This window comes from Polyodon spathula, chromosome 18 (genome assembly GCF_017654505.1).
Source record: "Polyodon spathula isolate WHYD16114869_AA chromosome 18, ASM1765450v1, whole genome shotgun sequence".
In the NCBI taxonomy this organism is placed as follows: Eukaryota; Metazoa; Chordata; class Actinopteri; order Acipenseriformes; family Polyodontidae; genus Polyodon; species Polyodon spathula.
Window position 1 is genome coordinate 15,918,154 of NC_054551.1, and position 23,966 is coordinate 15,942,119.

At 38.3% G+C, this 23,966-nt stretch overlaps 1 protein-coding gene across 14 annotated transcripts in view; it reads right to left on the minus strand.

Annotated features, from left to right (window-relative positions):
- nfia (nuclear factor I/A) overlaps nucleotides 1-23,966 on the minus strand; it is a 367,146-nt gene that overhangs the window by 59,343 nt on the left and 283,837 nt on the right. For 5 of the 14 annotated variants that reach the window (XM_041277571.1, XM_041277574.1, XM_041277575.1 and 2 more), the window contains 4 exons: nucleotides 14,328-14,445; nucleotides 10,006-10,133; nucleotides 7,254-7,304; nucleotides 6,173-6,232 (listed from right to left, as the gene is read on the minus strand). In XM_041277571.1, the coding sequence (XP_041133505.1) occupies nucleotides 6,173-6,232; nucleotides 7,254-7,304; nucleotides 10,006-10,133; nucleotides 14,328-14,445 (357 nt within the window). The remainder of the gene's footprint in view (nucleotides 1-6,172; nucleotides 6,233-7,253; nucleotides 7,305-10,005; nucleotides 10,134-14,327; nucleotides 14,446-23,966) is intronic. The other 9 variants (XM_041277576.1, XM_041277582.1, XM_041277581.1 and 6 more) reach the window with 2 other exon arrangements.

The following is a 23,966-nucleotide window of genomic DNA, read 5'->3' on the forward strand; positions in this document are numbered from 1 at the left end:
GCAAACACATAAACTTATCTAATACAATGTAGGGTTCTCCCTGAAAGAATTATGCAACCTTGTTTAATGCTCTTGACCCAGCCTCAACGCCTAATAAAGTCCTTCACTCAAAGGTTTGAGCCTCCTCCCTGGGTAACTTAATGGATGTTAATTCTTCCAGTGCCAGTACAAACTGGGTTATCCCAGTCCAGTGCTCGTCCACAGACTCAGGGATCCACAGCTGCTTAGAACTTGTGAGATTGTGTCATCAATATGCACTGGCGACATACTAAGACAGTCCAAAATAATTCTGTCAAATATTCTTCAAAATAAAGTTTAAGAATGATGTAGATCAGTGTCTCTCAAACTGGGGTTCGCATTACAAGGAAACCCACTCAGTGACTTCTCAATGGTCGACTGTACTGAAACTAGTTGTGTTATAAAAGTCAATATGAAATGTTGTTTTAATCATGCATTTCCTTTTTATATGTAGATGTTTTTCTATAATAAATTAGTAATGTTTTTTTTTTTTTGCACTGGGGGATCAAGTTAACTGAGAACATAACTTGATTAACACTATGAAGCACCAGGGAATCTCCCACCAATGAAGGACACATGCGTGTCTGAAACGTCTGGAAATTCTGGTAATCATCTATGTGTCAATGGTTGAATAGTGTCTTTGACTCTGTACCTATTAGTAATAGTAATAGTAGTATTAGTATTAGTAATGTCCATACAGTATTTTCTGGGGCTCCTACTGAGAATTGATCATTGGACTCTGATTCTTGACAGTGCAATCATTTGGTGACACTGCAAAACCAATCAGCAAAAAATAATTCAAACTTCTCCAGATAGTAAAGCTTTTCCCAATCTGTTCTTTGTTTTCTATTTAGATAATGTTTTTTAAAAATTAGATTTAAGACAATTAGTTTGAAAAATACCTCTTACTATCAACCTTTTAAAAACTGAAAACTGGAGCATGAAATTGTCCAGTTCAGTATAGTAGATATAACAAAAGCCACCTCTTCTTTGTTACATTAAACCAGTCTAACTGACAAAATGAAACTCTTAACCTGTTTCAGATACCCAGGGCAGATACCTGTAATGCAGCAGGGACACGCCTAACCCCACACATTTTCAAACCACCCTGAAATCAAAACACACATTGTCTGCTTTCTAACATATTTCCAACATTTATCCTTCATACATATTTTAATAATTGAAATACGGTACAAGCTTGATTTCACTGTTTGTATTGTATCCAGTAAAGTTAATAGTTGGGTCAATAAATCACCCATGGGAAGCTAGCGCTATGTAGATTCAACACGGCTCACATCATTAAAATAACACCTAGCATGTGGAAGTGCTACAACTGATATTATTTGGAATGTTTACTGAATGTTCTGTGATAGACGTTTTAATAAATTAGATCTTCACATGTTCTGACTGAAGAAATGAGATTCAACCCCTGGATAATAAAATATGCAACAGCCTTCCCTTTTAGGAACCAACAAAAAAACATTCTGCACATGAATTAACACCACTACAACTACAACACAGGTCATTAGGGTTGTGTCTGATTATTACTTTTAACAAGCTCTGACTACAGAAATGATGACACTCCTGTTTGCAAAGAATTCTCAAGATCACTTTGGAGGATAAGAGAAGCGCACAGTGTTTTTGAAGACGAGTTGCACTTTGAAACCCCCTATCGACAACTGAACCTTCATTAATCTCAATTTCAAAAGTGTACATTCGGTTAAGTGTTTCTAATAAGAAGGGAAAAAAGGAGACACAAGAACACTTACGTCTAGGCTGAGTAAGACAGTCGACCGGGGATGAAACAAACAGAAACCTCCATGCTGGTCTTTTTCTGTCCCTAACATTAGGTGCTATATTCAAAGCAAATGTCTGTCAGTACACAACACACATTTATAGATTGTTTTTTGAAAAGTTCTATTACAGGGTAACCTTGTGTAGGATATTGATCACCAGTGAGGAGGCTCTGTTTAAAAGCCGGTGAGTATGAATAAGTGTGTGTCAATGTGTCAGTGTGTGTGTGTGTGTGCGTGTGTTGGTGTGTGTGCAAGTCCAACTCCAGCCTGTCTGTGTCTGGAAAGGGCCTCAAGCTTGAAAGTGAGTAATGAACACTTGAAAAGGTTCTGTCAGTTGGAATCAAAGCTTGCCAGTAGTCAGCACTTTCTTTTGGAAACCTTATAACAGAAAAGCACAGGACCCCCCTCCACTCCCCTTTCTCTCATCCATTTGTTCAGCCAATAAATTGACAAGCCCTTTAAACTGCCACAGGCCATAGCTTCCCTTGTCTGTCTGTCTGTCTCACAGCGGGATTTGAAGCCTGCCTCAAATCCCGTTTTCCTGTGATGTATAAGCTTATGGAACATGATACATGTTCACAATTCGCAGTACTGGGGGGCTATTGTAAAAGTGACAATCTAAATACTGCTGCTCATTCATTCTGCTGGAGTTTTCACTGGAATGGGTGATTTATTGATAAAGAGTTTATTTTTTGGACAATATGCGAAAGTCTGGATAAAGTTACGAACAGTGATTTTGCCTTAGACATGCTGTTGTTTTTTTTTTCTCCAGAACGACCTGTAAATAATCATCAGTCATTTAGTCAAAGCTTGATTTTTCTGTTGTAGGTGATGACTCCTCTACAGCCGGGCTTGATGGATCGAACAGCCTGTATTTTAGGAAGAGGTGAATTGAGCAATGTGAATAATGTGCAATTAAAGCAAGGAGATTGACATACTGTTTAAATATTGCAGTTATACTGCAACAACAGTGAAATGGAAGGTTAAAAAAAAAAAAAAACTGGTGTAAGTAACATCACTAAGTACTGTATAATACAAATACAAGGGAAAGTTATAGGAAGATGGGGTTACAATTGCCCTGTTTAGGTCATTAAAATAGACCAGGAGTCTGACTGGTATAAAATTAAGTCTTATTAACAAATCCTTTGGAGAGTGCCACCTTCTATACACTAAATTATTTTTACCTTAGAATTGTGATTGAGTGATTTGAAGTTATAGACTTTGGTTTTATAAAGAATAAATTTGTCGTATACATTTGCTGTACAGTGTATTCCTATGTAAACAATGATATGACTGAATTGGAAGATATTGTATAAAGTGTCTAAAGCTGAAGGAACACAAAGGCACTTTAATGCTCGGTACTTGGAACATGGCACACCAGGAGAGACAGGGTTGATACAGCAAAGTTGCCTCAAACTAGGTCTCTCAGTTTCCTGGAATCAGGTTTTAAGCCACAGTTCCTGAAAGAGTAGATTTGTGTTCTCTTCAAATTCAAATAAATGCTAAGGATGGCATTTCATTTACTTTTCTGCTGTGATCTCTAAATTAACAGTGAATGCAATCTTAATCATTCACACATACACTGCTGTATTTACAGTTGAGCAGACATTGCTTTTGTTAAAAACTGAATTTCTCTGTTGGGCTATGCACCTGTTTACATTCCATTAGCAAGCTTAAATGAGAAAGGCAAATCACTCATTATTGACCCTATACAAATTCTCTAAAGATAATTTTACTAACTTGACAAATTGTTTCCAATTGTTTACCCTACAAAAACAAAAAAACAAAAAAGTATATTTGAAGTGCAAAATGTATACATACTAAAATAAACTAGATGTAAATGAGTTTGGACAAGTCATTTAAATTTGGTGCAAACCAAAATCCATTTTCTTAACTACACTAGCAATATTATCACCACCCTGTATATTTAACTTCCTACAGATATGCTTTTTGTTTTACACACACTACATGAACAGTGGCTGTGTTCCCTGCCATTACTTGTGTAGTTCAGATTCACATCAATCCTCTCAGATCACATCGTGTAACAAATTTGTTTTTTTTTTTGTTCCTGGGTAGTAAGCGTTATTTCCTTTTTATACTGTTTATACTGTTTTTACAGTATAATCGTAATCGTACAGTATTTACAGTATAATCGTAAATCTCGAAAAACTACTCACTTCTAAATCTTTTGTAGTCATTTTTGTATTACTTTAGTATAAATACATGTTAATTTGGATTCATATGTTGTTTATTTCTGACTTTATGTGAACGAAAAGACACACATTTGCCCATTTTCCCATTGGAAATAGTGATATTTTGAAATATCACTGTCCTGGTCACAAAAGCAAAGTTTTTGGGGAATAATAGCCATTTTCTATACTTTTGAGGCATAAGCAATTAGGAAATAACACTTACTACCCAAGGAACAAAAATTGTGTTACATAGTGTCATCAGCACGGGTGTGAGAAGGAAGCAGCAGTTTGAAGTGACAGGGTTGTATCTGAAAACCCTGCATACCCTGCAGAAGAACTGAGACCTTTTCATTCCATTGACACAGGGTAAGTACGTTTATTTTAAAAGCCCTGCTTATCACTACTTTGACGTTACATCTTTACACATTTAACACAGCATTTTACAATGGGCCTGGGGTTTGTTTTGGGTTTTTTTACGAGTGCGTCAGAGGGTAACAAGTTTACATACCAGCTATGCTTGTCAGTCTGTGTGGCCGACCTAGAATCTGCTAGAAGAACAGAGACAGCAGACACAGAATGAACAGGGAACAGGAAACCCTTTTCTCTTTAACCACAATGATCTAAACCAGAGCATCTCCAACCTTTCTGTTTAAATCGTGACCCCCAACCAGAAAAACAAGGAAAATAAACTGTACTGCAGGGTAGTGTAATATTATGTCTCACACTCAAAGCCTGCTTTCGGCTCAACAAAGTCAAATTCAAATAGATGGTTTATGTACAGTATATTTTCTATTATAGAAGCAAAATGGTGAAAGAACATACTAGTGTACATTACATATGGATACTGTTTTATAAAAGCTTTCAGAATTCCTCGTGGGCCCCCAAGCAACCTTTACAGACCCTGGCTTGAGAACCACTGCTCTAAACAGTGCTGGATGTAAATTCTCCCACTCTTCTATTAATACAGCCAGTACATACAACAGAAATTCAGTGACATGAGGTTGACAGACCGTTTTAGGGTAAGTTCCACTACTGTTTAGATCACAGTATTAGCGCTTGAAGATCGCACTAGCTCTGCACCCATCCTGGGTTTCACAACTTGTTTAGGCTATTACAATGACCAGATGCCTAGGAACAATCCTACTCTGAGCTGATCACATTAATCACAGCATGAATAAATCATACCTGTAGGTTTACCAGTTGTTGAACATAGTGTTATTTAACATAACGCTGATTATTGAAACAAAAATAATAATAATAATAATGATAATAATTATAATCTTTATTTTTATATTATGCCTTTCATAGTGGACCACCATCTCAAAGGGCTTACAAGATACGAGACTAGGGTGTGTGAACTATGCATCAGTTGCAGAGTCACTTACAACAACGTCTGACCCAAAAGACGGAGCACAAGAACGTTAAGTGACATGCTCGGGATCACAGTCAGTTGCTGAGCTGGGATCTGATCGGGGTACAAGCCCATTTCTTTAACCACTGGACCACACAGCCTCCTCAAATACAATTCCGTATGGAAGGTAGTTGTGTCTGGGGCCAGTTCAAATTACAAGCCCTGCTGTTGGAAACATTCTGAAACACAGAGAATGTGTGTTTTGATTTCAAGATCATTTGAAAACTAATAACGATATGGAGTAAATAGATTTCAGACATTAAGGATGATGAGTGACAAACTACTGCTGCACCTTTCTGCAGTTTTGTTTTTTTTATATGTTTACAATTGTTTATTCCCTCTGAAAATGTTCCTTTGCACTCTAAACGAATTGCCAGTGTTACAAAAGCTTTTCGCTTCTTCTATGCTACCAACATAAACATTGTGGGGCCAGACAGGGTGTACAGCCTTTAACTGAGAGTCTTGTGGGAGCAGCAAGGTATACGAATGGGTTTCTTTATTAATTTAAAGTTATTTCTTCAGAATTAATCCAGTGAAAAATGCAGGAGGGAGCATGAACTGGATACCCTGCGATGTTTAGAAGAAAAATGATCTTTCTCCTGGCAAACGTTGACAAGTATTAGATGAAAAAAAGAAATGTCCTGGTTGATTTAGCTATAATGTGTGAATACAAATATCAAACAGGGAATACAGCAAAGGTAAAGCAATGTGTTCCTGTAAACATTGCAGAAGGTTCTTGAACAAGTTAAACTGACCTGATGTATAATAGGAGTCTTCTCTCTTGGCTAACTCGCAGGACTGCTGCGACCATGTGACTGACAGAACAGGAAAAATGGAACTTGGTGACGCAAGACTGGTGATTAAAACTACAAGCAAGCAAAGGGACACTGTCTGATTCCTTTAAATACTTATGTCCCTAGGATAAGCAGGGTGTTTCTGCTCAGTGTCATTCCCCATGACAGCTTAATGATGGATAGGTTTACTAAGTGCACAATTAGTGAAAAAAGTCATACTGTTTTCTTAACCCCCTTCTCCTGACTTCATATTCCTGAAAATATTTTAGAAAGATTATGCTTATCTAAAAGGCAGAATGTCTGTACAGTTCCCAGAACTTGCCACCCTTAAGATGCAAAACATAAAATGCAAAAACAGAAAGGATTCAATGATTTTTTAATGTTTTTTTTCTTCAATATTACGTTTTGCTATGTCTTTATTATAGTTTGCAGCAAACCCTTTTAGTTCAATGCACAGCTGCTGCTGAATGCGAAAATCCCAGGGATTTTCTTTGATGCTGTTATTCCAGAAAGTCATGCGACATATACTTCAGCAGGAGGGTCTGTAAGAATTACATTTCTGGAGTGAGGACTGTTAAGGCAAGTTCACAGCACCGGTGAATATAGTTAAAATAAAAAAGCTTCTGGGGAAATTTACAAAGCTGGGGCAACAGAATGTCAGTCCTGACGTGAACAACCCTTCTTACCTTAGGCCTGTCTCAAGCACATTTTACAATCAAGCACACTACATTTACAAGAACCAAACAAACAAACAAACAAACAAACAAAAACAGAAAAGGGGAAATGTATGACTGTAAACCTGCTCATGACATTTTCTCACGTTCAGTCAAAAACAATTCTTTTTTGAGGCCCCATATGAGACTGCTAAGTTGAGTCAGTGCCCCCCCCCCCCCCCCCCCCCCACACACACACACACACACACACACACACACACACACACACGTCCACTCCCATAACCCTAAAGGCCCCGGTCCATGCTGGGGTGCTGGTAGACGGTATAGTACATGGTTACTTTTCTGGAAGGAGGATTTAATACTGTTACCTTGTCTTGAGTTGAATGTACTAGCTAGTGAGCCACCAAGTTTATATCCAGCTTCGAGAGACAAAAAAGAAAGAAAAAAGGCAGAATGAATATGGTATCTGAAAAGAGCTGTGATCTAACAGCTAGCTTTACACGACAGGTTATATTATTTCAGTTTGTATTTGCCCTGTTTTGCATTGACCATGCTTTCCAACAACAGCAAGTGTCTGTTTTTCCCACTCCCAGTACCCATTTTTATGGAACCAATCCATTATTAAATAATGTGTTGCTGTTGTTTACCACAGGATAAAAAACCTGAGGCACAAATGTTCATTCAGCCTCCTTCCTCATGCATTTACAAGCCAAATGCATGTCCATAGCCCCTCCCTCTGACATCACAACAGGGGCAATACACTGATAGGCCAGTTGTAGGAGTTCCTACTATGCGCTGGTCCAATCCAAGGTTTATGAAAGAGAAGGTTAGAAAACTGCATTCCGGTGTAAGCCGTGTTTAGAACCATGCTGCCTCTGAGTTTCTTAACCTCCTCTGTACACCTCTGGTGGTAGTTAAAGCAGTTGTATCCAAGGGTTACATCTTCTCCTCAGGCACTTCAATCATTCATTATACATGTCACACTGTACGTTATCTCTTCATCAAAGTGTCGTACTGGATTGTATTAATACATGGTTTTCAAAACAGAGGCTACCTAGCCTATTTGCATGGGGGGGTCATATATGCAATGATGAACAGATGTACAACAGAAAACTTTAGGAAAAAGTGCAAACCCTTTAGTCAGTAACCCTGACTTTTCCTTTCCAAATAGTCTTTAAAAGCAATCTATTAGTGACACTACACTGGCAATGCAGTGGTAGAGCACTAAGGGGCAATGGTAGCACAAGGACAGCTACAGTGAAATGAGTAATTTATAGAATGGTACAACAGTGGTCATATTTGAATATTTAGACATATCAATGGAATCGCAATGGCCTGAACCAATACTTACTGGTAATACATTGTAGTACTATTGTACTCTGTTACCGTATTGGGATAATACACTGGTTTACTGTTGCTGGTAACAGTACTCCATTAGTTTTGTGCTAACTTCAATTGACAGTTAACAAGGGGTGTAACAATTCATTGTGTCTTGATGAATACATGACGTATCAAAATAGAGGTCTGTACCAAAAGCATAGAAAAGACATATAATCACTGTATCAACTACATGTTGCTAGTATTCCATTTGTTACCTGTTTAATATTCTATTATGCATGTTCTGATTGATTTTCAATTGTTGCTTCTGCTTTGATTCTTATTTGTAGTATTTACAGCACTAATGATTCCAGCAAAATTTGCTTCTAAGACTGATGTGGTGATTTCTTTTTTATAACGTAAAGTGCACCCCCCCTCACCACAGAAATTCTCCATACAGCGCAGGAGAACTAAAGGACTGTAGGACCCCCGATCTCTGTTACACCCAGGAACTCAAGGTCAGATGTCCAAAAGCTACAGGCTGGAAGACAGGCCTGCAGGCGTCCACTTGAGCTCACCAGGACACAAACCTACGCTCCCCTGACACACTGGCCATGCTTTTACCAGATAAGCAGCTTGGAGACCTGGGATTTTAGTGTGCGCTGTGCATTGAAGCCCATAGGTGAAGTACTGTGCACTGAAATCGGTGCCACACTAATAAACTTCCACATTTTCTCACGATCAGCCTTGAGGAATCTTTTCAGAAGCAAGTTTTGCTTGAATAGCAACAGTAGTAGACATTGTTAACTAGTACAACACCCATAATAAAATATGAACAGGTAAGAAATTAAATATTAGGAAAATGTAAAGGACACAAAGTACAACTCCCAAGCCATATTGACTAGATTTCAAGCACAATTTAATTTGCACTTTTTCATAAAACTTATTATCCACTTACGCAACTTTGTATTGCAATCTGAGGTAGAACAACCAAAAGAGGTGGGTTTTCCAAGCTAAACCTACAGTACATCTGAGCTGTTGTAAGAAACATATATAATAAAGGAATTACAATACAAACATGTACAGCCCAAATATATTTGATATGCCAGTAATTACACAGAAAATGTGATTTATCCTTAATTTTACTGGAAAATGACAACATCAGTTTAGACACCAAATGAGCATCTATATTCCATTCCCGTCCCTTAAGAATGTGTGGTTCCACCTGTTTCTGCACCATTACTAATATTGGAGACATGCAGAAGATGTAACACTGAAACTCTCTTTAAAGGTGTAACCAAATTCAAAAAGGGCTGCTGTTATTATTTTTGAATGGCTTTCATAGTAAATAAAATTTTGATCCAGCTTGTACCTTCAATCTCTGCGTCTGGCTGCTGATTGAACGGTTGACTACAAATTGAACAGTTTGATATTGGAATGAGGGCAGAGTTTAAGACTTTTTAACAAACCCTCCAAACTAATTTACTTTTAAACTCCTTAATTTAAAAAGGCAAACTATGTCACCTTATCAACCTTGTAGTAACATGGTTCTGTGCTGAAGGTGCAAATAAAGATGCTACTTTGATTCCGTTGTTGTTTTAAAGGCAAAGTGTAAAACCTTAAAGGGGATTTGACAGCATTCTTCTTTTGCACATCTCTAATTGTTATTATTATTATTATTATTATTATTATTATTATTATTATTATTACCACCCCCCAACTGTGAACAGACCAGTGGAGCTGACTCACCACACTCATACCCACACCCGCTCACTGGCACGTGTGTGTGGGTGAAGCATTTACCTGGTTCCACTTCATGCCAACTGCTTGACTGGCTGCCACTGCCCGGTGACCGGCCCTGTCCCGGGTAGTAGGACTCCTCCCCTGGACTGTCCACGTCATCGTCTATACATTTTAAGCGCTTCGCAGAGCTGCCGAGAAAACACAAACCACTAGCTTCAAAATGCTGTCTGGATGAATCCCGCATACCCGCAAAAATACACAGGCTGCAGCTTGGATGCACATCGCTCTTTGTGAAAATTCTCCTCCTGTGCTGTTTGACCAATGGTCTAGCTCAGCTGCTTTTAAGCAGGGCAGCGGGATCCCTGGGAAGGCTCTGAGTAACTTAAGGGGTTTGAGGGTGGCAGGTTTATTGCATTGATTCTGTGTTTGGGCTTAAAATGTACTTGTTCAAATATTAACACATAGGGGCAAACCAGAAAGGAAAACTAAGCTGAAAAGCACTGGTCTGGCTGCAATGTAAATAGTTAACCCACAGTACCACAGTACATATCTTAGCACTGCACTTGAATCTTAATATAATGCTTAACAGCACAAATAGACTATGAAAAGGGTAATATCATAATAAGAAAATGGCTTTTGAGGCCGTCCTTATCACACCTTTAAATATGTAAAACTCCTATCTAAAAAAAAACACATAACAAAAAACCTAACTAACAAAAGACAGAATTTTAAAAAGTTTTTTGAAACACACTGCATAACTATAGAGAGATGAGGTCAGTTTGAATGGGGGTTGTGGTAGTACAAGACATCCAGCAGGGGGCAGGAGTGTGTTAGTTGCCCCTTGGTGCCAGGGGAGGAAGAGATTAATGTTAATCCTTCTTTAGCAGACAAAAAATAAAATAAAACAAAACACTGGGTTGAGATACAGAAAGGTAGACATTTCAAAATGATTTTACATGAAAGTAACAGTTAAAGTACAGGGTGCTTTCCTAAATCTTACCTAATATATATTGCCACCACTTTGCAGGTTTCAGAACTTATGAAAAATGAACACATTATGGTAAAGGTGAATTTGTTTTTTGAATAGTTATTTATTTGAAGCTGTTGGAGAAGAATATTCAGCTTCTAGGAGTTTGAGTTATTTTCAGAAAAATAAATGGCAAACATGTAGAATGTTTGTTTTTCTGGATAAATAGATATTTTAAAAAGGACTGATGGTAACACATATTAGAATTACTGGTACTATTGTGTTAGCCATACATACTTTAAAGCTATCAGACTGTGGTAATAGAATCACACTGACTGCGCACTGCATTTGCTCCTTGCACAGCACTTGTGTTTGACATCCAGCTTACCGAAGTCAAGGGAGCCCAGCCACATTTCTGAAAGGCAGGTTGTTTGATTGCTGAGGCCTGTCTGGTGAGATTAGCGGTCGAACCCCTGATTGTAAGTCAACAATAAATACTGTACACTGGCTACTGTGTTAACTGCTGCCCCCAGGTACATACAGAAAAAGCATGAGAGAGTGCAGGCTTTAGAATTGATTCACCCCAAATCCTGACATCAAAGAGGCCACTGATATAGGAGGATGGTGGGGGAGTTATGCACAGTCGTGTATATATTATATATATATATATATATATATATATATATATATATATATATATATATATATATATATATATATATATATATATATATATATATATATATATCCCCTGACCAATTCTCTCATATTACTGAATTATAAATGGTACATTGAAATTTCGTTTTGTTCGATTTTTTTTTTTAAAACACTTAAAACTCAAAATCAGTTATTGTAAGGTGACATTGGTTTTATGTTGGGAAATATTTTTACGAAAAATAAAAAACTGAAATATCTTGCTTGCATAAGTATTCAACCCCAACACATTCATATTTGGTAGAGAAACCTTTCGCTGCAGTAACAGCTTTAAGTCTTTTGGGGTAAGTATGTACCAGCTTTGCACACAGTGTCGGAGTGATTTTGGCCCATTCTTCTTGACAGATTTGCTCCAGGTTGTTCAGGTTGGGTGGACGACGCTTGTGGACTGCAATTTTCAAATAGTTTCACAGATTCTCAATGGGATTGAGATCAGGACTTTGACTGGGCCACTGCAGGACATTCACCTTTTTGTTCTTGAGCCACTCCAATGTTGCTTTGGCCTTGTGCTTGGGATCATTGTTCTGCTGAAAGGTGAAATTCCTCCCAAGCTTCAGTTTTTTAGCGGACTGAAGCAGATTCTCTTGCAGTATTTTCCTGTATTTTGCTCCATCCATTCTTCCTTCAATTGTAACAAGATGCCCAGTCCCTGCTGATGAGAAGCATCCCCACAGCATGATGCTGCCACCACCATACTTCACTGTAGGGATGGTGTGTCTTGAGGCATGGGCAGTGTTAGGTTTGCGCCACACATAGCGTTTTGAGTTTTGGCCAAAAAGCTCTATCTTGGTCTCATCTGACCACAAAACCTTTTTTCACATCGCAGCTGGGTCACTCTCACGCTTTCTGGCAAACTCCAGATGTGCTTTCAGATGGTACTTTTTGAGTAACGGCTTCTTTCTTGCCACCCTCCCATACAGGCCAGTGTTATGCAGAGCTCTTGATATGGTTGACTGGTGTACCATTACTCCACTCCCAGCCACTGAACTCTGTAGCTCCTTCAAAGTGATTGTTGGCCTCTCTGTGGCTTCTCTCACAAGTCTCCTTCTTGTTTGAGCGCTGAGTTTTGAGGGACGGCCTTTTCTTGGCAGTGCCTGGGTGGTGTGATGCAGCTTCCAGTTCCTGATTATTGATCCAACTGTGCTCACTGGGATATCCAAACACTTGGATATTATTTTGTACCCTTTCCCTAATCTATGCATTTGTATTGCTTTATCTCTAACTTCTGTAGAATGCTCTTTGGTCTTCATTTTCCTTCAGATTCACAGCCTTACCAATGATCCTTCAACAGTGGGGTTTTTATCCAGAAAATGTGACAGCAACTTTAATGGTTCACAGGTGGAGGCCAATGGTAAGGTAATTGTGTCCTCGTTAGGGCAATTTCTTTCATCGGTGCAAACTGGGAGCTTCCACAGCACAGGGGTTGAATACTTATGCAAGCAAGATATTTCAGTTTTTTATTTTTCTTAAAAATATTTCCCAACATAAAACCAATGTCACCTTACAATAATTGATTCTGAGTTTCAGTGTTTAAAAATCAAATATCAAGCAGAATGAAATTTCAATGTACCATTTGTAATTCGGTAATATGAGAGAATTGGTCAGGGGTCTGAATACTTTTGCAAGGCACTATGTATATATATATATATATATATATATATATATATATATATATATATATATATAATATATATATATATGCAATACACGACTGTGCATAACTCCCCCACCATCCTCCTATATCAGTGGTCTCTTTGATGTCATATATAGATGATGACAAACCCCCAGGGCCAGTGGGTCCAGGATGAGGTCCTGCCCGGGTTTATCTGCTGGTGACGTGCTGGACAAGGGCTGGATTTACCTGCTGGATGACGTGCTGGGTAAAGCCTGGGTTTACCTGCTTGGTAAGGGTTGGGTTTAACTGACGGATGACATGCTGGGTAAGGGCTGAGTTTACCTGCTGGATGATGTGCTGTGTAAGATGCTGGGTTTACCTGCTGGATGATGTGTTGGGTAAGGACTGGGTAAGGGCTGGGTTTACCTGCTGGATGATGTGTTGGGTAAGGGCTGGGTAAGGGCTGGGTTTACCTGCTGGATGATTTGATGGGTAAGGACTGGGTAAGGGCTGGGTTTACCTGCTGGATGACGTGCTGGGTAAGGGATTGGTTTACCTGCTTGCTAAGGGCTTGGTTTAACAGCTGGATGACGTGCTGGTTAAAGGGCTCAGTTTACCTGCTGGATAATGTGCTGTGTAAGACGCTGGGTTTACCTGCTGGATGATGAATTGGGTAAGGGCTGGGTAAGGAGTGGGTTTACCTGCTGGATGACGTGCTGGGTAAGGGCTGAGTTTACCTGCTGGGTAAGGGCTGGGTTTTTCTGCTGGGTAAGGGCTGGGTTTAACCTGCTGGATAATGTGCTGGGTAAGGGCTGGATTTACCTGCTGGATGATGTGCTGAGTAAGGGCTGGATTTACCTGCTGGATGACGAGTTGGGTAAGGGCTGGATTTACCTGCTGGGTAAGGGCTTGGTTTATCTGCTGGATGACGTGCTGGGTAAGTGCTGGATTTACCTGCTGGGTAAGGGCTGGGTTTATCTGCTAGGTAAGGGCTCGATTTACCTGCTGGATGACGTGCTGGGTAAAGGCTGGATTTACCTGCTGGGTAAGGGCTGGGTTTATCTGCTGGGTAAGGGCTCGATTTACCTGCTGGATGACGTGCTGGGTAAGGGCCGTCTCATAGCTCCTGGGCTCATGCTGTAGTAGGAGGAGCTCTCCAAATCTGCCAGGGAGAAATTAGGCCCTGTCCCTGCAGCAATAGGTGCTGAGAAAGAAAAAAACACATAAGTGCAACAGTTACAAAACAGTTAACAAAAAACATGCATAGCACAGCACTACAGTGTTAGTAGCATTCATCCTCTGCCACAGCTGCAAAGAGAAAATGTGTCAAACACACCATACATATATACAGCCAACAACAGGCATGTAGTCCAAAATGTAGAATACAAATCCAAGGAGGTTATGATAAGGCTGCTTATTGCATTGGTGTGTCCGAATCTGGTCCCCACAGCACCAAACAGACATCATGGCCCTGGTGAGAGTCCAATGGAGAGCAAACAGACTAATCCAAGGGCTTACAGGAATGAGCTCTGAAGATCAGCTGAAAGAATTGAACCTATTCAGCCTGGAACAAAGAAGAATTAGGGGTATGTGAGTCAAGTCTTAAAAATCTTAAAAGGAGTTGACAAAGTTAACTTCAGTACTTTACAGACAGAAGGGTACATTTCTTTACACAGAGATTTTTGAAAAATTGTAATTGGTTACTGCGCCATGTTGTTGACGCAGAATCACTTGGATCCTTTATAAGAGCTAACTTGACAGTTTTGAGATCTATGACCTACTAGGAACCAGGTGAGCATAGATGGGGCAAATGGCCTCCTCTTGTTCTTAAATGTTCTCTTTTTTCTTATGTAACAATGTTAGTTATAGCATTGAAAAGCAGGGCTTGCAAAATTTTGGTAAGTCCATTTAGACATTTGGTTATCTAAAAAAAAGATGTGAAGTTGCCCATAATTAACCTATGGACTCTAATTTGTACAAAGTACACTACTTAATATAGGTACAGTATCTAAAGATTCATACACTTTTTCAGCATGAAAAATCCATACTTTTTCCAGACTTCCATTTGTTTTTCCCAGACGTTTTTAGTTAGTTTCTACTAGTTTTTCAGTTATCCACATAGGCAGCCACAAAGCATTATAACTTTTTGATCCAGAGCAGAAGTTGCTCCTGGTTTTCTAAAAGTATTTGTCAGAATCTGGAGGTGCACATCTAGCAAGAGATAATGCCGGTATGCAAAAGAGAAGATGTCCAATATTTGAGAACTATGTTGCATTATTTACAAAAAGAATATACAAAGGTGTATACTGCAAGTATACTTGTGTCAAAATAGGATAGTATAATGGTACCAATAGTATACTAAAACCAGCCAATTTTGGCACAAGTATACTTGCAGTATATTACTTTTTGTAAGGGATGATATTGGATTCTGATCCAACTTCTTTCTACTGTCTGTTAAATGTTGAACACTATGGGAGGTGAAAAATAACAAAAATGAAATAACAAATGTGCACACGTTATATATTAAAATGTGCAAGTTTTATATTAAAAAGTATATTAAACATACAAGTCAAATACTAAATACAGTACACCATCGCTATAACAACCCTGTTTGGATTCAAAGCCTTTTGTTGGCTATAGTAAAAGGACAATCCAAAATTAACAATGTAAGCTGCTGGAGTAAGTTAAGGAAATCACCTTGGATAAAGGCATCGGCTAAACTATTAATAACATTAGTACTGTTTTATTCTTTGATTTTCTTTGTTATCACAGTTTCTGTCACTACTACCACTAATAATAATAATAATAATAATAATAATAATAATAATAATAATAATAATAATAATAATAATAATGCTGAGATTGTGACTAACAGTAGAATTACAAGTACAGTACCTATCTGTGGCATGCTGCATCCAGTACTCTGGCTATATCCTATTCATTGAAGAGGACAGTACAACGCCCCCCTCCGCCCGAAAAAAAAGCTCATCAACAAAGTTTCAGTTTTGTTTCAATTGCAAATGTTAATTGAAATCTTGGTTTCTTATTTATTTATTTATGCATTTATTTACGTTGCTTATGGAACGAAACCACCGTTTCCTGCCGGTGGCATAGACGGTACTAGCCAGCATCAGCAGCAGTTTGAAAATTTATTTTTTAAATCAGTTATATATATAATATATATATATATATATATATATATATATATATATATATATATATATATATATATATATATATATATATAATCACAGCCTATAGCGAGGATGTAATAGTATATGGTGAACTTGGCTGGCAAACCTGACCCGAGGCTGTTGCTGACCCATGTGGGTACTGTTCGTTACATGGCATGTACCATTTATTTAAAATGCCAATGTAATTTCTGTAAAATTTTTTCTCTACGGTTGCCCAACATGCACGATATATATCTGAGTCAGTGATAATAACTATCGTATTCGATTTTTTTTTTGTTTTTTTTTTTTTTCCTGGGTTGGGAAATAGCGTTAACGATTTAACAATAAGATAACAACAGGTGAATATCGGCGAGCAGAGTACAGTAGCTTGTAATTCCAGTAACTTATTTTAAAAAGTCATAGCCTTCAATATAAAAGTGTATACTTCCACTATCGTACTGTCCATTTTACCCTTCGTTTTATTGGAGCAGACACGGTCATGTGACATGTACCACCGGTGCGCTGACTAGTTAGGATTGCTTGAGTTGTCAGCGGTGTTACACCGGGCAATCCTCGCGGGATAATGCACAGAACGTTATCTAGTTCTACAGTAAAAAATTGGATTGCCCGTCGGGCAAGCAGCCCAACAAAAAAAACACGTTGTTCGACAGATTTTTTTGGTTGTCCCGGAACGTGGGCTAGCGATTTTGCAGGCCCTGAAAAGAGTGTATTACATTCATTTTATATTTCTAAATGTAAATATGTAAGTATGACATACATACAGACAGGTTCTTCCATATACACCCCCAGATTCTGTTACTCTCATTAACTTGTTTTGATTAATTAAATAAAGATTTGGTTTGCAAGCTTTAGTTTCAGGTAGTCTTGCACTTCTGAGGCCATTTGCTCCAATCCCTTTATCCGCTGCTTTCCTGTCATTAACCAACCAGCATCATACTGAATGACTGACCCCAAAGAAAGTCAGTTTGTTATAAAGTGTTTGTTTCAGAACTGCACATTTGATACCTATACAGTGCATGGAAGCACACAAAAACGAGTTATTGTGTTAACTACAAGCACAATCAGGAGGGAAGCACCCCGATAAAGCAGACTGCAAGGCATTAAAACAAGAATTCATAACCTACTAAGAGATTCAAGCAGGCAAGGATCTTAAATTATGAAGAGACTATGCCAATATATTTAATTAACATTGAAGGAGACACATCTTTATTATTCGCCTGAGTGGCAGGTGAAAAGGGGATATACAAAATCTGTCAGCGCTGCCCTGAAAATGCAAAGTTCTTTAAAAAAAGCCATCATTTTTGAGTCATCTCATTTTTGCAGACTCTTCCTCCAAGTGTCCTGAAGTTATTTACGACACGCAGTAAAGCTGATGAATTTGCATGGCTAATAGTGTGGTGTTAAGTAATTTGTGTGAGAGGTAACCTGGACACCAAGCTGCTGTAATTCAGACACCCTGCAGCTGGGAGAAGGCTGCAAAGCCAAGCAGAAGGCTGGAAAAATGACCACATTGCAGTCTGTCTGACTTGAATGGAAATCAATCATAAAGGTAATCTGCAGCGTCTACCTCTTAAGGGCTTTATCAAGTGCTTTTGCTTCGGGGATTCCAAATGAAGCTTATACCTATCAAGCTGGCATTGATCTTTCCCTTCAGCTCCCTAACAGAAAATGCATTAGCAGAATGTTTCAATCTACTCATTAACCACTTTGCTGCAGAGGAATTTGTTCAGAGTGCAGAGCTGTGCTGATCATGCTTGTGAGTGTGTACAGCTCTCAAAGTGCTACTCTGTATACAATGTACATGCAAAGGTGGGTGTACAAACACTACAGTATACTATGGAAAGATGTATCGTATTTTTAAAGGGATATTTTATATCATCTATATTTTCCTTCTATTTAGTTTTAAAACTGTTTAATATCCTACTATAGGTGCTCTTTTTCTGCGTAGATCAATGAATCCTATATTTACTGCTGAAAAGACTTCAAGGCTTAAGTGGAGAAACGTATTAGTGTGGTGCTGTGCACTGAAGCCTACAGGTGAAGAATTGTGCACTGAAGCCTGTGCAACACTGATATGCTTCCCCACCTTTATCAGAATTGTTACAGAAGCAGATTTTTCTTAGAATAGCCAGCTTGGCGACAATAGAGAATCATACAGGAAACACATACCCATTTATTATAATGTTAACAGCTACATTTGTGACGTGAAATGTCACTGTGACGTTTGTCATGTCATTTGCCATGTTTACCATGCAGGGTGGGGGACTGATGTCCAGTTCATTTAGCAGTGAAAGGTTAAAGGGAAACCAGAGATATCTTGAATAATGTGTTCTACTTCTGATTTAGACTCACTTTCTATCCTTTTCTGTTTCAGTCATCACTTCTTAAAACTTCTGTGGAAGCAACAGAGCTGTCAGAATCATGTCAACTTTCAGTATCACAGGTAACCAGAATGTAACCATTAACCCTTTAATGCCCTGCATATAATATAAGTTTGGAGACCTCTACAAACAAGGTTTATTACTTAAATACCTCAATTGCACATTTTACTATATTTACGATATCTGGGCTGCCACCAGATTACAGGATATGGCATTTTATTTATTTGCATTACAATGGCAATCAACTTCTCATCCCTCACAAGGGAGTGGCCCCCCATAGCTAAAACTCTCATCCAAAATCACTTCAGAGCTAAGATCTGTTGAGTACAAATTTGACTTAAACAATTAAATTCATAGAGGAGTCAAGGAAAGAAAATAGCTCTCACAAATGAGCATGTTTGTTTTGGGGGGCTTATTACAGTTTCTGTAATGTATGCATATTAAATATAATACAGTGGGAATTAAGTGTAATAACATTCATCAGAAATTTTACCAAAAAATAATATATAATTTTTTTTGTTGCTTTTTTCTATTGCTCGGCATTAATGGGTTAACCTGTTCCCCAAAGTATTCTGAACCTAGTGAATGAAAGGAACACAACATTTGCTGTCAGAAATTCCCATTGAGAAACATGTAATCTTAACATTAGTTAAATAACTCTATATTTTATATCATATCACTGTGTATTTGACCTGCATTTAGATACCTGTATATGTCCTATTTATACTTGGGTGCTTTTCATGGGTAAACGTAAAGCCACCTTACAAATACACAGACAGAAAGTTTCTGTAAAATGGTGTATTTCTTACATTTACTTCCAACTGAAACCTTTGGCAATGAAAGCAAAAGAGTCTACACTCAACCTCATGAAGGTAGATCAAGATACCCCCCCCCCCATTCAAACTCTTGCTTTTTGATGGATTCTTTCACCTAAATCACTGACAAGACTTTGGTGTTTTGCTGGGTCAGCAATGGTGTTTGAAAAGCCCACAGGAACTTTTCAATCTATGTGCTTTGAAATATCAAAGGAAGGGCATTGTAAAACTGAACAGCCCCAAGCAAAGATGGATAAGACAACTGAAATTGCTGGTTGAGCAGCACCTGATGCCTCTATCTGTGTATCTGCAAAGAGTCAAAGTTCAGCAAAACCCGAGTCATATTTTCAGGCCTACATTTGTGCATGAAGCCTGTATTTATTTTTTAGAAACAGTAATAGGAGACCTGCATAAATACAGAGGAAACCAAGTTCCTAAAAATAATCCTATGAGATTAAAGTGTAACACACTTATCTGAAGTCAACACATTTTTTGTTTTATCAACATTGTCGACTTGATTTAGTTCTATGAAAACTGCAGTCTCGGGAAAGCTAGGATTGTCCTAGTTTTCAGCTTTGGATTATGGATTATGTGTTTAATAATTATGATTATGTGTTTAATAATCAATATTTGGTTTACCTTACTGGATCATGGCTTTTTTTTTTCTATCTTGGAACTGCCACCAGCTAAGTTTGCCTTTTAAGTTAGTAACTATTGTGTTTTGATTAGCACAGCCATTTTTATTTTTATAATAGAGATATATATATATATATATATATATATATATATATATATATATATATATATAGATCTCGGTTCCTGCAGGCAGGCGCATCAACAAGGCAAGGCAATCCACACACAGGCGAAGGGCGGGAGCGAACCCCAGGACCTCTCGCACTAAAGCATAGTGCCAGTACCGCTGTACAAAAGAGCCGGCTCCGGCGAGCAGATATCGGGCTTGTCTTTGTAGGTGATTACGTCACCTACCAGCCCTGCTGCTGCCTTCCTCCATGCACACTACTATAGAAATATATATACACACACACACACACACACACACACACACACACACACACACACACAAGCAGTGCCTATAGAAAGTCTACACCCCCTTGAAATTTTTTCACATTTTGTTGTGTCAGTGCCTTTCATGCATTTAAATGAGGATTTTTCCACTTATCTACACGCCATACTTCACATTGTTAAGGGGAAAAAAGTTTTTATTGAGAAAAAAATTAGATATTAAAAATACAAAACTGAAAGATCATAATTGGATAAGTCTACACCCCCTGAGTTAATACTTGGTGGAAGCACCTTTGGCAGCAATTACAGCTATGAGTCTGTTGGGATAGGTTTCTACCAACTTTGCACACCTAAATTAGCTCTGTCAAGTTCCTTGGGGAGCGTTGATGAACAGCAATCTTCAAGTCATGCCACAAATTTTCGACTGGATTTAGGTAAGGGCTCTGCCTGGGCCACTCAAGAACATTTACCTTTTTGTTCCTTAGCTACTCCAGTGCAGCTTGGCTGTGTGCTTCGGGTCGTCATGCTGAAAGGTGAACTTCCGTCCCAGTTTCAGCTTTCATGCAGAGGGCAGCAGGTTTTTGTCAAGAACTTCTCTGTACTTTGCTCCATTCATTTTCCCTTCTATCCTGACAAGTGCCCCAGTCCCTGCCGATAAGAAACATCCCCATAACATGATTCTGCCACCACCATGCTTCACAGTAGTGATGGTGTTCTTTGGGCGATGCGCTATGTTGGGTTTGTGCCAAACAACGCTTTGCATTTAGGCCAAAAAGTTCAATTTTAGTTTCGTCAGACCACAAAACTTTTTGCTAATGGCTACAAAATCTCCTGCGTGGTTTTTTTGCATACTTCAAACAGGATTCAAGGTGTGCTTTCTTGAGTAATGGCTTCCTTTTTGCCACACTACCTTACAGGCCAGATTTGTGGAGTGCTTGGGATATTATTGTCACATGCACACTTTGACCTGTCTTGGCCATAAAAGCCTGTAGCTCTTGTAAAGTTGCCATTGGCCTCTTGGTAGCCTCTCTGATCAGTCTCCTTCTTGCTCGGTCATCCAGGTTGGAGGGATGGCCTGATCTAGGCAGGGTCTTGGTGGTGCCATACACCTCCCACTTCTTAATAATTGTATTGACCGTGCTCCAAGGGATATTCAAGGCCTTTGATATTTTTTTATACCCATCCCCTGATCTGTGCCTTTCAACAACTTTGTCCCAAAGTTCTTTTGAAAGCGCCTTGGTGCTCAAGGCTGAGTCTTTCCTTTACAATGCACTACCAAGCAAAGGGAACCTACAGGAACTGCTGAATTTATCCTGAAATTATGTGAATCATTACAATTTAACACAGGTGGAGGCTACTTAATTTGGTGTGTGATTTTGAACGGCGATTGGTTACACCTGAGCTAATTTAGGATTGCTATTACAAGGGGGGTGGACACTTATCCAACCAAGCTATTTCAGTATTTCTAGAATACTATTTTAATGCATTTTAATTCCAGGCTATAAGGCAACAAAAGCTGACATTTTTTAAAGGGGATGTAGACTTTCTATAGGCACTGTGTGTGTGTGTATATATATATATATATATATATATATATATATATATATATATATATATATATATATATATATATATATATATATATATATATATCTATATATATATATACTTATGATTGTGTTGTTATATGTTTATTTTAACTAGTTGCTACGGCTTCAGTGAAATGAAGAAAAAAAAGTCCAGTTTGTCACTTTGGAAATCTGGTAACTCTAATTCTAAGTGGCATAGTTGGGCTTTCATCTTCTTGTGGGACAGCAACGGTTGCTGAATTTTATATACAGAAAAAATGAAGTGACATGAGCTACAAAGGAAAGGTTAAAGGAATCGCTGCAGTGTAGAAAACAGAAGAGACTTGATTGAAGTCTATACAATCCTAAATGGTGTAGTTTAACCCAAGTCACTACTTCAGATTTAGCAGACAGCAGAACAAGAGGTAATAAATGGAAGCTGAGAAACATCTGATATGATCTGAATCACAGACCTCCTTCATAGCCGATATCAGGGAGTACACAACAGACTACAAAAAACTATCCAAAAAATAAACCAAATGAAATGCAAAGACTGTTTATAATGGCTTTTTAAATTATCTCATAAAATATTAAAGTCTAGATTGAGACTTCTGTGGACATATTTTTGAAGCGTTTACTCCAGTCTTTATTAACTCCTATTTTTTTAAAAGGAAAAAAAAACATTTTAATGTTTCAAAATGAGAAACAAAACAACTTGACAGTCCTGAAATATTTCCCTTAGCTGTTTAGTTCCAGTTTTGTACAATTGACGGATGTTTTCTACCCCTTGTATATGAGTTAATTAAAGACTGGAGTCTGCTTTTTAAAAATAAGGCCCACAAGTGAAACTCATGTTCAAAGATAACCCTACAGGGAGACGAAATGGAAAAGGCAGATATGGGAGAGAGAAGAATAGAAAGAAGAGAATAGCTGCTCAGATTGTGTTGTGGCTTTAGGCCATTGCAATAAATGAGTGCTAACCAAGGTTTAACAGCTCCTGTTACCCACCTAAGAGGATATCTCAGACTCTAGATAGTATTGGACAACACATTTATAGATTTAAGGAGTGGCTTCTTTGGTCTTGCAGATTTTAAGTAGATTGAAGACCTCTCTTTTCAGGTTTCTTTTAATTCTCGAGAGCTAGATTTCAAAAGATCTCAGCAGGTGCAGCTTCCAAGCGGGGCAAAGCAATACGAAAGGGCGGAACCCAATTTTAAAATGACCCACCGCTATTGACCAGCCAATTACACGCAGTTCCATTTACACACGTAGCTAACCACTAACTTCATGGAGACTTTTGTCCTGCCTTTAATAGGATATTGATCGGCAGGGGGAGATTCGATTGTGTTGCTACTGAATTGTGTAATGGTGCACAATGCCAAGGTCAAGGTAAAGACTGCCAACCCGTGAATGCTGCCCATTCAATAACATGACCTTTAATCTCCAATAGCACGCCACTAAATGTAGATGACGGATTTAATACTGTCAAAGCTATGGTCGTGTATATATGATTTACACTAGTTTGGATTTCTATTTATCGCTTTCTATTTAACACAGATATTCATACATAGACACTGACAGAGTGTTTGATTTCTGAAATGTTATTAATATTTTTAAATCCTGCTGCCTTTTTTTCAATAACATTTCAATTTTAAAAAAGGAAATCCAAAAACTGTATATCTTATGCCTCACCACAGTATTTATGCACTGTAAGTTTGCAGATTGCAGTTAATCATGCTTTTCC